We start from the raw sequence: 13,213 nt of genomic DNA, 5'->3' as shown, positions 1-13,213 counted from the left end.
CTTCCCTGGCTTTCATACTAATCCAATTGCTCCAGTACTAAGTGACTTGGTACAAGTGTGCAAATTAGGAGATATGATCTTACTCTGACTTTCCTAATCTGCATGCCTGTTCTGAGTCGGTGTCCCAAAGTACTCAAGCCAGTGACAGCTAGTGGCAGACTCCCTATGGCTTTCAGTATGGGTTTCCTTTAAAATGTACACTAACTTTGTTTATAAGGATACCAGAAATATGCAGAGCAAGGTTTTGAGAGATCAGCTGGATAAAGAGGGGCTGCATTGAAAGTTCTCAGCCCCCCCTCCCCCCTGCACTGAACACTGAACTCCTTTACTTTGTTTCCTGCAGCTCTGGATCGGAACACAATCAAATTTTGGTACAATGGAACCATCACAATAAAAATGAAATATTTTGAACTGGTACAGCTGGACCCAGGCTATGCTAATCACACAAGACTACTGCATGCAATGGTAAGTACCACAGCCAAGTACCACTGCCAACATCAGCTGCTGTATGAGGTTCTATATACACTATATTGTCAAGAGTATTGGGACGCCTGCCTTTACACGCACATGAACTTTAATGACATCCCGGTCTTAGTGCGCAGGGTTCATTATTGAGTTGGCCCACCCTTTGCAACTATAACCGCTTCAACTCTTCTGGGAATGCTGTCCGCAAGGTTTAGGAGTGTGTCTATGGGAATGTCTGCGCTCTAATTCATCCCAAAGGTGTTCTGTCGGGTAGAGGTCAGGATTCGGACTTGCTCATCCATGTCTTTATGGACCTTGCTTGTGTACTGGTGGTGCTCAGTCATGTTGGAACAGGAAGGGGCCATCTCCAAACTGTTCCCACAAGGTTGGGAGGATAAAATTGTCCAAAATGTCTTGGTATGCTGATGCCTTAAGAGGTTCCCTTCACTGGAACTAAGGGGCCAAGCCCAACCCCTGAAAAACAACCCCACATCATATTCCCTCTCCACCAAATTATTTGGACCAGTGCACAAAGCAAGGTCTATAAAGACATGGATGAGCGAGTTTGGGGTGGAATGTCCCTAACATTGGTGGTAAAAATGCTCCTTACATTGGTGGTCAGTGCGAACAATCCCCCTTACATTGGTGGTCAGAGGAAAGAATGCTCCTTACAATGGTGGTCAGTGGGAAGAATGTCCTTACATTGGTGCCAAGTGGGAAGAATTCTCCTTACATTGCTGGCCAGTGGGATAAATGCCTCTTACATTGGTGGCCAGTGGGAAGAATGTCCTTACATTCGTGGTCAGTGGGAAGAATTCCCCTTACATTGGTGGTCAGTGTGAAGAATGTCTTTACATTGGTGGTTAGTGGGAAGAATGCTTCTCACATTGGTGGCCAGTGGGAAGAATGCTCCTTATATTGCTGGCCAGTGGGAAAAATTCTGCTTACATTGGTGGAAAGAATGTCCCTGTACAGTGGGAATCAATGTGAATGTCACCCTAACAGACAGCTAAAAAGTTCATTAGGTTTATTCAGCTGGCCCTTCCTAGTAGTGTTGACCCTGGAACTAGGCAGGCACCATCAGATGGGAGATCAACCAGCCACAGCTCAAGGAGCCCCATGCAACCACTGGAGGAACCTTATTGTTCCACAGAACCCTGGTTGACAATGGCTGTCTCACAGGAACAGTAGTCATAGACCCGGGGTTCTTAAATCAGCCTGGCTGGTTCTCACCTAAATATTTAGTTTTGTTGTGGGCCTTTTCTTGTTGGGCTACTTTATTAGTATGGATTTGGTTATTTGACTTTGGACCATTGTTGGCCTATTTTTACACCTGTCAAGACTTGTTGGGACTCTTGAGAACAAGACCCTGGATTTTGCTTAGGGGCCCAGCTTAGGCTACCGAGGTCCTGTGAGGTGGATGCCACTATTTATTGAGGGTGCAGGCTGGGGATAAGTCCGTTCTGACTCAAAGCTCCCAAAGGAGATGGAGAGAAGTGTCCCAGTCACCGCACACCTCACCCAGCTGTATGGATAAACGTAGCCTCAGCTCACTTCATCCTGACCATGCCTCCAAGGTGTTTTGCCTTGTTCACTGGGCTTAGTCATGGAGGTCCATGATTAAGCCCTGGGTGGGTGGCGAAATGCGTTGGGGGTGGCCTTTAGGGAGTGAGCTGAGGCTGCTTTTATCTGCTAACCATATGCCCGGGTGAGGTGTAAGGCATCTGGGACACTGACTTTTGTGAATGGTTTTCTCTGTGGAGTATGATGGAAAATGTCACAATGTATATTTAGTAAAAACCAATCTCTTTCTCTTAAGATCACTGGAGAATTGTGGCCGATAGAAGCAGCCGTGTACCATATCTCCACGCAGCCTTCCGGGCTTGTCAGCATTGTATCTCACATCCTTATTGGCATAAATAAATCAGTACCCCTGCAGGACATCACAACATCTCTCAACAACATTGCGATTCGCCTACCAGAAGTGCTCAACATTCAGATAGATGGTAAATTTTTAAAAATTATTTTACTGAAATTTATTGACTGTTATTTTCTATCCTTTACTAGTTGAGTGTAGAAGCTAGTCTGCTAGTGATCCAGCACAGCAGTGGACATTAGCATGTATATTTTGAACTGGACCACATACATGATGTGAACTTGTTTTGCACACGTGTATGTGAGAACACAAAAATAGGCTGAGGCTTGCAGGAAGGAACCAATCCAATGTACACTTGCTGTGACCAGGGCATTTCTAACAGTCTCGGTCACAATGAATGGTCTGAGATGAACACATTGAATCTGAAGTGGTGATCGCTTTTATTTGGCAGTGGTTACCTGAGAAAGCAGCATTTCCTAAACACTGCTTTGTTATAAAGACATCTCTCAGTGTGGCCCTACAACTAATGAGCAGGGTGAAATGAACTGCTGCACTGTGCCTGAGCACAGTCCCTGATTGGTCCAGTGCTGTCACGTGCAGTAAGTCATCCAAACCAGGTGGGTGTTTTTCTTGGTTTCCAGCACTGATGGAGAGGTGAGATAGGGTGAAGGGAAAGTAAAGCCTCGTACACACGCACCGATTGTTGGCCGACCGATCGGCCGTCTTTTGTCTAGTGTTGTTGTGTTGGTTGAAATGTGCTCTAGACTGCACACTCATTTTCTCGGCCAACAACAACCAACTTCAGAAGTGATGTCATGTTCTGGTTAACTTTCCGTGTGTTTTTTTCTTCTCTGAGCATGCCCAGTCTTGCTCATCTGATGTTTGTCTGCCGAAATCTGTACTGACTGACGAAAAATCGGCCAACAAAAATTTTATAGCCTGCACCAGATTTTGTTCGGCCGAAAAGTCGGAGTCGGTTGTCGGAATCATCATACTAACAAGCCGACAATTGGCCGATCGGACGTTGGCCGAAAATTCACGGCCAACAATCGGTGCGTGTGTACGAGGCTTTAGTACCGTATTTTTCGGTGTATAAGACGACTTGGCGTAAAAGACGACCCCCAACTTTTCCAGTTAAAATATAGAGTTTGGGATATACTCGCCGTATAAGACTACCCCTCTTCCAATGCACACGCACACCAAATAAAAATGAAAAAAACATCAGATTTGATTTCAATATGGTAACTGATAAAGCTCACCTTCCTTTCTTCTCTGCCCTGCTGTAGCCATGAAGCTGTGTATCCCCATGAAAGCTGCTATCCCTGCATGCTGATCCAGTGTCCATCTCCCCGTACTCCACACCGCTCACCTTCCTCTCCTCTCCGCCCGCTGTAGCCATCCATCCATGCAGCTCCGCCAACTAAGGGTTAATATGCGGCTGTATCGGCTCGGTGCTCGGCTTGTTCTGCCAAAATCCGGCGCATGTGCATTTGCGGCAGGGATACCAACACAGGGAGACCTAGCAGGCCTCAGGAGCGAGACGCAGGGACGCAGAGAAGGTAGAGTAATGGGATACAAGGGCGGGCGGGTGGGTCACGGGTCAGACTCTGGTCACATCGCTGTGCTCTCTCTCTTTTTCCCATACTGCGGATGTTTTTGAGCCCCCCCTCCACCGCATATTCTCCAGTTTCGGCCTATAAGACGATACCCGGCGTATAAGACGACCCCCGACTTTTGAGAAGATTTCCAGGGGTTAAAAAGTCGTCTTATACGCCGAAAAATACGGTATGCTGCTTGGGGTTTGGGGGTGGGAGTTAAAACATTTTGGACTAAAGCTACCCAAGGACAGGGTCGGGACAAGGGGTTAAGGGGTGGGCAGAAGGAACAACTGCCCCGGGGGAAGCATATATTATTGGGATGGGGGCGCCGCAAGTTCCTCCTTCTATAAAGCTGACAGGAGTAGTGACAGCGGCATAACTACTATCAGCCCAGCGCTGGAAGCAGCAAGAAGAGGAGGAGAGAGCCAGGAGGAGGTGCGGGCTGTGCTCTCTCCCCCTTGAGGGTATGTATTCACATGTGTAGCAGGTATAACGCCGTCACATAGAGGAGCAAACGAAAAACACAATGGCAGTTCTTTTTCTAACAACATTTTAGATGACCAGAATATACAAAAATTATAATATAAAAGCCTTCCAGTTCAACCTTCCAGGCAGTCAAGATACTTTAGCAACATGCACAGGTGCCGCATCCCATCGGGAGTGTTCCTAGGATACCATGACGCCCCTTACCCTCCCTGGAAGGCTATAGGATCGCCAGGAATTCCTGCCACAAGCGGTATCCTGAAACATACTACGGCACCCCCAAAAAAAAACACACCCCCTCCTGGATGATCACTGGAGTGTCAGGAGGCCTCCCCTCTTTTATGCTGTAACCTTACAGCAGTAAGGTAGGGGTGTAGTACACCTGGAAGAATCGCATCCTTATTTCATCACTGTCCGCTGTTGGTGTTAAAGTCACTCGTTCACCTGTACCCCCAGCGGGATTCCCACTCACAAGATTTCACTCTGCACTCACGTTCATGAACGTTTATGGTGTGATTCATTTATTGAATATTTATTTTTATTTATGGACTGTTTTGTTGTTTTCAGTATATGACCTTGTATGATTTATTAATTTTCCCTATTTATTACGGGTGTTACCCAGTCACTATTCACATCATTGGCACTGAAGTCACGTCATGTCTTATTTATTTAGTTTATTTATGGACTATTTTATTGCTTTCAACACATGATCCTGTATTATCAAGATTTTAATTGATTTTACATTTTGTATTCATTTTTATTGATTTGTTTGTTGTCACGGTATAACCATTCACAGTACTGGCACTGTAGTCACTTTTTATTTGTAAGCACATTTTTGCTATCTTGGACAGCACTTTAGTCATAATTTATTTATGTATGATTTTTTTTTTTTTTGCATCATTATCACTTTTTCAGTGACTATTGTATACTTAACCATTGTTATACACCCACTGGAAAAGCACAGCTCCACTAACCTTACTACTTTGCTATATATTCAGTCTCTTGGTTAGGCTGTACTAGGAGCTGCAGCTCCCCTTCTGTTTTTTCTAATGACTTCACCACTTCCTCACCTCTGCTGTGATAGCGCAGGGGCCTTTCAAATACTTGAACAGGTGACATAGGTTTGACCTCAGATCTACAATATTTTACAGACTATTGGGAATTACCGGGGGATGTCTCCCTTAAAGTGATTGTAAACCCTTACATATACCCAGAGAAGTGCCTATCCTCAGGTGATACACAGAAATGAAATAAATTCTCCTACGTACAGTAAGTTTTACCTGTTTATCTCTAGCCCTCCTCTCCTCTACTGCCTTTTAAAACAAACAGATGAAAGGCTTTGTCTCAGTTCCAGCAGGCAAGGGATGGGCATCTGATTCCACACACTGCACAACACAGAGAGGAGAGCTGAGTGTAAAATGTGGCCTGAGTGGAGTGTAATGACACTCCCTTCTACACAGTCTCACAGGGAAACATGTACAGCTGAGGCACCATAGGTGTGCTGGAGGAGGGCGGGGCTGAATCCCAAGATTTTGTGGCTTTCGGGGTAACCCGTCAAAAGTGATTAATACAGATACCAGAGGGGGAAGAAAGGAGACATGATTCACACTTTGTGCTTTGGATAGAGGCATGTACATACTGTAGAGGTATATGCTTGGTTCATTTTTCATTTCAGAGGTTTGCAACCACTTTAGGTTCTGAATTTTAGCAACTACTTTCAGTTCCTCTAAAATGGTTTCTCAGCGTTAAACGATCTTCCATGGAAGGAGACCTATTTAACTTTCCGAATTCTCGGGCAGAAGTCCTTGACAAATGAGTTACCCACAGGGGTCTTGAATTCAGAGATACCTAATCCTCTTTGTTCCCCACCAGTTCTACCCATGGGGTGAAAAAATGATGGTCCCTATCTGTCTCTGCCAAAAGGGTTCCTGTCCCTACTTTGAACTTTCCACTCCGGGTCACATCTTAGTGACACATCATGCTATTTATAGCTCATCTGTGTCCCAAAATAGTTGCGGAAATCTTGTGACAATCTTGTACCAACAGTAGACACGGCTCTCCCAAGATGGAGTCTGGAGCCCATAACAGAGGATACAGAAGTCCAATGCTGGGATCCCCCCAGTGCCATTGTCAAAGCAGTGTTCCACTCAGGCCGCAGATTACACTCAGCTCTCCTCTCTGTGTTGTGCAGTGCGTGAAATCAGATGCCCATCCCTTGCCTGCTGGAATTGAGACAAAGCCTTTGCGGAGGCTTGCAAAAACCAAGAAGAACAGGAGAAGTGACTCCATGGTACTTCATCATTCCTCACACAGAGGCAGAGATGTATAGTAACGAAGTAGAACTACTTAAGTACTGTACTTAAGTACCGAAATGCGGTATCTGTACTTTCCTAGAGTAGAATTTTTTTCTCCTACTTCTACTTTTACTTCACTACATTTTTTCGATGATTTCGATACTTCTACTCAAGTATTTTTTTTTTGTGCTGCATAGTTACTCGTTACTTTTAAAAAAATTACCACTGGCAGAACAGTAGATGGCAGGTTGCATAAAGCTCAAAAAAATGTGTATAATGTCATTTGTAAATCAGCGCATACGAAAATAAAGGCTGTGTATAATAAAAGCTGCTATACCAAATCTTTCCAATAAAAAGAAAATATGAAAAAAACAAATAAATGATGCTACAGCGCTTAAAGTGCATCAAGAAACTACTAACAAACACCGGTTAATCATTTGAATAAATCATTTGAAATAATAAAAACAATATGATGTTCATACTTTTGACTTCTTTCTTTAATAACTACATAACACAGTACTTGTACTTCTACTTTCAGTACTTGAGTAGAAATTTTTTTTCAAAACTACTGGTACTTTTTACTTTTAGTACTTAAGTAGCAAATTTTTTGAAAAAACTACTTGCAATACTTAAGTAAAAAAAATGTTGAATACTTTAGTACTTCTACTTAAGTAACTTTTTCTGCGAGCACTTCCACTTCTACTCAAGTAATTTTTTGATCGAGCACTTGTACTTTTACTCAAGTAGAAATTTCGAGTACTTTATACAAGTCTGCACAGAGGCCACCCACACTACAACTATAGGGAAGGGAATCGTTCTGTAACGCCCACCACTGGACAAGAACAGAAAAGGTGCTCAAGTGTCACTTCACTGGCCAGAAGTTCCCTTGAAAAAAGCTAAATATACTAAAACTATTTTTTAAATTAAACGTGGGAGGGGTGCTCCAGGGAAGGGAAATCAACTGCCCACCCAACCTGGATTTGAGCTTTATAAATGCATATTATCCATATTGCAAAGTAAGTGCATTTTCAACATTTTTCTGAAGCCCAGACATTAAAAGCTCTCTTCAAGGGTATTGTGGGACTGAAAATGTATTTATTTGAGTGAAAATATAAAAAAATACTGTACTGCATCTAATTAAATTGCAAATATCATCAAGACACAACACTTTGCAATCTGATGTTAAATGTAAACGAGATTGTACACGATTGTAGAATTTTTTTCGCATCATTTTATAAATAAGATCTACAGGAAATAAAAAGTTTATATTGTCTTGGCAGATCTGGATGAATGTCTCCACCGTGAGCTTGGTGCTTGTCCACCATCCCATGATTGTACCAACACAGAGGGTTCCTACAACTGCAAACCAAACTCTACTCATCCAACTCCACCGGGACCAGGTAAGGATGTTGGACCTCATCAGGCAGTGGAATGTGCAGTAACCCATAGCAGCCAATCTGGTTTGATCTTCCATCAGTTATAAATAGTCATAAAACAAAAGATAAAATATGATAATTGATTGGCCGTTGTGTTTTACTGCTATTGGCACTTTCCCAGGGGCCTCGAAATACAAAGCACTCTCCCACTCCACTCTCCGCTAGGCAACTCATTATTATTATGGGTCCATAGTTAGCCATGGGAGCTGGTCAAGATTTTATTAATAAAGCAAGATGGGGCACTCTGCTAGATGGGTGAAAATCTGAGCTTTTTTTTCTCAGAGAATAGGTGCAGGTACTCCCCCTTTTGTGACACCCCTTGTCTCTGTCCCCTACCCACCTCCGAGCACTTTCCCTTGGTTCCACCCCCTTTCCCACCTAGTACCACCCCTTTTAGAGAATACAGAACCAAGCACCATTTGTGGTGCTAAGTAATTTGTAAGGAATTTTTGATTGATAACAATAAAAGCAGTAAAATAGATCCCCTGCGGCCAGCAACAATAGACTCCCCCTCCAGCAACAATACATTTTTATTGCAGGCAGCATCAGTAGACCCCTCCCTTAGCAGTAGATACCTCCTACCACCATAAGACCCCCCAGCAACAACAGATGTCCCCCAGTGACAATATATCCCCCCAGCAGCCAGCAACAATAGACACCAAAGCAACAATAGTCCCCCCCAACACTAAACCCCCACCAGCAACAACAGATTTCCCAGCAGCCAGCACCAATAGACCTCTCTCTTAACAGTAGATTCCTCTCAGCAACAATTGACCCCCTCAGCAACAATAGACCTCGCCGGCAGCAATAGATCCACCCTTGCAACAATAGGTCCCCCTGCAGCCAGGAACAATAGGCCCCCAACACCCCTTCCCATTACATACACTATATTACCAAAAGTATTGGGAAGCAGGGCCGGTACTAGGGGAGGCAAGAGGGGCAGCTGCCCTGGGCGGAACGATTTAATGTGGGAAGAGGGCACAGTTTGCCGGGTACAACTGTGCCCAGCACAGAATATGGCTCAGAGTGTAACACAGACAGAGAGCTGCTATGTTTCTGTATATAGCCTAGATGGTAGCACCCACCCCCTGTCTGCACAGCAGTGTTATTTTGGCACATGATATGACCCCTGATGATGTCAGACATCTCTGACGAAACACGTAGGGTAGTACTAACGCTACACGTCACTTCTGCCATTTGGAACGCAGGTGGAACGCATATTGGTGTTCCCTGCAAAACTGAGAGAGCTCAGCTTTATTCATAACACTGTAAGTGTAATTTTAACTTTGCGCTTTTATTAAATATAAAAAAAAATAGTGCACTATGGAAGGTCTTTTGTTCTGTTTCCCTTGATCTTATGGTACACCAGTTTGGAGTGTGTTTGGAGTGGATCATAGTAAGGGGTTCCTCTAAAGATATGAGGGTTCTCTCTCATTAACTCTACGTGTGATAACCAAGCTTGCCTCTGGTGAGTAGGTATTTTGATTAATCGTGGTGGATGAGAGCACAAAGATCAGGGTTTAAACTTATGGATGATCCAGAGAAGATCTCAACAATCCTGTCTACTGCACTAATTGGAGCACTTTGGTGTTAATGGCCATTTTTATGCACTATGTTATCCGCATTTATTTATATTGGTTTTGCACAGTATTAAAGGAGCGCCGTTTATCAATGTTGGTTTTTGCACAATTTTAGGCACACAAGCCTCATAACATGCAATTTGTCTGTATTTATTTCCAGTTTGCACTAATTGTTTAGCTATTCATTTTAGGGCGCGCAGGTAGAGGGCATTCATATCCTAATTTTTTCTGTCTATATTACCAACATTATTTATTAAGAAAAAATAAAAAAAAGGCCTTTTTCTTAATTTTTTCTCCTTCTCCTTTAGTAGATGCCCCTTAAATTTTGTTTATGCGGTAGTGCAATACATGTTTAAACTCTAATGTGCTATTATTACAGGCTTTGGATGGAATTGTGTTGCCGATTTAGAAATGGCCAGCAGAGTAGTGTTAATTTTTATGTAAATTTTCAATTTAGTTTTAGTCTTAGTCTTTTGACTAAAATATAATTTTAGTCGTATTTTAGTCTTATGACTAAAATGCAATTTTAGTTTTAGTCATATTTTAGTCATCTGAATTGCTTTAGTTATAGTCATTATTTAGTTGAATAAAATAGTGTTAATTTGGACCAAGATCAGCTTCAGCTAGTTGTAGAGCACCATTTTGCAATCTTCAGAAATCATCCTCGGACTGCCAGGTTACTCATTATTGGCTGCAAACCAAGCCGTCATCAAAGCAAACTAATTGGCTGTGTGCTTTGTGATCACTGTGATGACCAATCACAAATGTAAATAGTAATACTGGTGCACTCAGCAACCATCACCATATGTTTTTTTGTGCTGCAAATGCTTCTACTAGCTCCGCCCCCTGCCCTGATGGGGGGGGGGGGTGCATTTTGATTTTGGCATCCTCTCCCTGGGCACTGAAATACCTTGTCCCACCACTGTTGGGACGCCTGCCTTTACACACACATGAACTTTAATGGCATCCCAGTCCGTAGGGTTCAATATTGAGTTGGCCCACCCTTTGCAGCTACAACCGCTTCAACTCTTCTGGGAAGGCTGTCCACAAGGTTTAGGAGTGTGTTTATTAGTGGCGGCCCGTCCATTGGTGGCACAGGGGCGCCCCCCCCTATCCTTGCATCCGACCCCCTATTCTACATGCAGGGTGCCGGATGCATGGATTCCAATGGGTTTTTTTTTTCTTTTTTTTAAACACCTGATTAGAGCCAGAGACTCTAATAGGCTTCAAAAAAGGGTGGGCTCGGGGCGTAGAGCACTGCGCCCCAAGCATACCCAGTTGTGTGACAATAGCGAATTAATATTCACTATTGCCACACTGATTCTCCTCCCCGCCAATCAGGAAGCGGGTCCTGAGTCCTGTTTCCCGATTGGCCGAAAGGAGAAGGCATGCTATTGGCCAAGAAGAGGAGAGGAGATGGCCACCAAGAATGGACATGAAGGAGCTGGAGGGGGAAGACGCCGCCACCTGTCATTCCGGAGGTATGTAAACTGACTGACTGACTGACTGGGGGAGGGAGATGTGGTACAGGCTGGAGTGATATTGAGGGGGGGGGCAGGACTGTCTGCCGCACCCCCCCAACTGATGGAGCACCAGCCGCCACTGGTGTCTATGGGAATGTTTGACCATTTTTCCAGAAGCACATTTGTGAGATCAGGCACTGATGTGGACGAGAAGACCTGGCTCTGCTCTAATTTCTCCAGAAGGTGTTCTGTTGGGTTGAGGTCAGGACTTGTGCAGGCCAGTCAAGTTCCTCCACCCCAAACTCACTCATCCATGTCTTTATGGACCTTGCTATTCTGCAAAAGGGGACTCATTGAACTACAATGCCTCTCCATGATGCCTGAGGAAGCAGTGCCTGGTGCTGGAATGCTCAGCAATCCAGCCTTAGGGCACCACCTGCCACTCTGCAGGATGTCTTTGATCTAGGAACACACTAAGGGTAGCTGTGTCCAGCCCACCATTGCTCATTTTAGGAGCCCCACCTGTCACCACATGGTCTGGACTCCATACTCACTGCATGGGTTGCAATTAGGGATGCACCGATCCAACTTTTTTGGACCCGATACCGATATCTGGCGTTGTGAAATCGCCGATACTGGAACCGATCCGGAGCTACACACAAAGCAAGCGGCTGCAGTACAGAGCAAAGCCGCTGTTTCATGTGTACGGCTCCTCCATTCACAGGCGGAGTGCATCTGATATCACTCCGCCTGTGAGCCGGACCTACACAGGAAGTAGCGGCTCCCATCCCATACTACTACTGCACCTAGCCAAGCAAAAACCGGATCGGCCAGTGGATCGGTCAATGTTACCGATCCCCCGATCTATCTAAAATGGCCATATCGGCGCCGATATCCGATCCGAATATCGGATCGGTGCATCCCTAGTTGCAATGGTCTTACAACGCAGTTCCACCAATTAGTCACCACTAGGTGCCCACTTTTGATATCAATTGGATCTTATTTTTTGCTCCTCCTCATTTAGTCCAAGCCTGTAATTATGTCTCTAACTATAAATCATTTTGTTCTTGTCTAGGTATCAATGTAGGGCCAAGTCCGGTCCACCCCAATGGATCTACGAACCACAGTGCTGTATTGCCTCCTAGAACTCCTCCTCCCTGTTGTGAGTAACTTTTTATAATACAAATGGGTAAAACATTATTAATAAAAAATAAACTTTTTTGAAAGCACCTTTATCCTTTCATAGCTGCACTCCAGCGAAGCTGCTAAATAAACAGAATAAATGCACATAAAGGGACCTGTTTTACCTTTGTATTTCTGTTCATCCAATTCTCAGTTTTTCACAGCCATGCCACATGTAACCCTGTTGGCAGAACAAGAGACCTGATTTTCCTCTGCTGCAGTTCAGCAAAAATTACTGGTCTTGCCCCTCCCCCAGCTGTGACTGTACAGTGAAAGAAGAAGCAGCAAACTGATGACATTTTCTCTCATTCTGCTCTCTGCACCTATCAGCATGGGGCTTACACTGCAGCACAACTGATTGGCTCTTTGTGCTGCACATGGAGTGCATAACTGCTGATAAGTAACGTAATCTCCCTCCACTCCATCATTTCAAAAGAAAACCTGCTTGTACAGATGTGCTGCTGCTGTCTTCCAGGCTTTTGGGAGCTGGAAAAGACTTGAGTCATATCTATGCATTTGCGGTGGATTCCACCACTTGCTTACAAATGCTGCCAGCTTCTGGTGGATGGGTAATATATTAGCGCCCAGTGCTGCTTTTAGAAATCATGAGGCCCCGTACAGCCTTCCCAATGGGGCCCTCCAACCCTGCCCCCAACCCCGGTTGTGCAGCAGAACAACAGCACTGACTTTATCCGCCTACACCGAGAAAATAAAAAAAAGTCCCTCCTCTGCTCCTAACTCCTGGGCCCCTCTGTTGACATGATGGGGCCAGGGAAATGTAATCTATGTCCTGGTAAAGCAAATAGGAGCAGGGGTGTGGTCTAGTAAAATCAATT

The 13,213-nt window shown here is 44.4% G+C and overlaps 1 protein-coding gene across 2 annotated transcripts in view; it reads left to right on the top strand.

Moving 5' to 3' along the window:
* The window catches only part of UMODL1 (uromodulin like 1), a 133,186-nt gene that overhangs the window by 28,824 nt on the left and 91,149 nt on the right, over positions 1 to 13,213 (top strand). For both annotated transcript variants that reach the window (XM_082245766.1, XM_082245765.1), the window contains 4 exons: positions 344 to 465; positions 2,285 to 2,471; positions 7,997 to 8,116; positions 12,271 to 12,357. In XM_082245766.1, the coding sequence (XP_082101892.1) occupies positions 344 to 465; positions 2,285 to 2,471; positions 7,997 to 8,116; positions 12,271 to 12,357 (516 nt within the window). The remainder of the gene's footprint in view (positions 1 to 343; positions 466 to 2,284; positions 2,472 to 7,996; positions 8,117 to 12,270; positions 12,358 to 13,213) is intronic.

Source organism: Pelophylax lessonae, assembly GCF_965119305.1.
Source record: "Pelophylax lessonae genome assembly, chromosome: 2".
Lineage (NCBI taxonomy): Eukaryota > Metazoa > Chordata > Amphibia > Anura > Ranidae > Pelophylax > Pelophylax lessonae.
The sequence above is the reverse complement of the archived record's forward strand: the minus strand, read 5'-3'. Positions and strand labels throughout refer to the sequence as shown.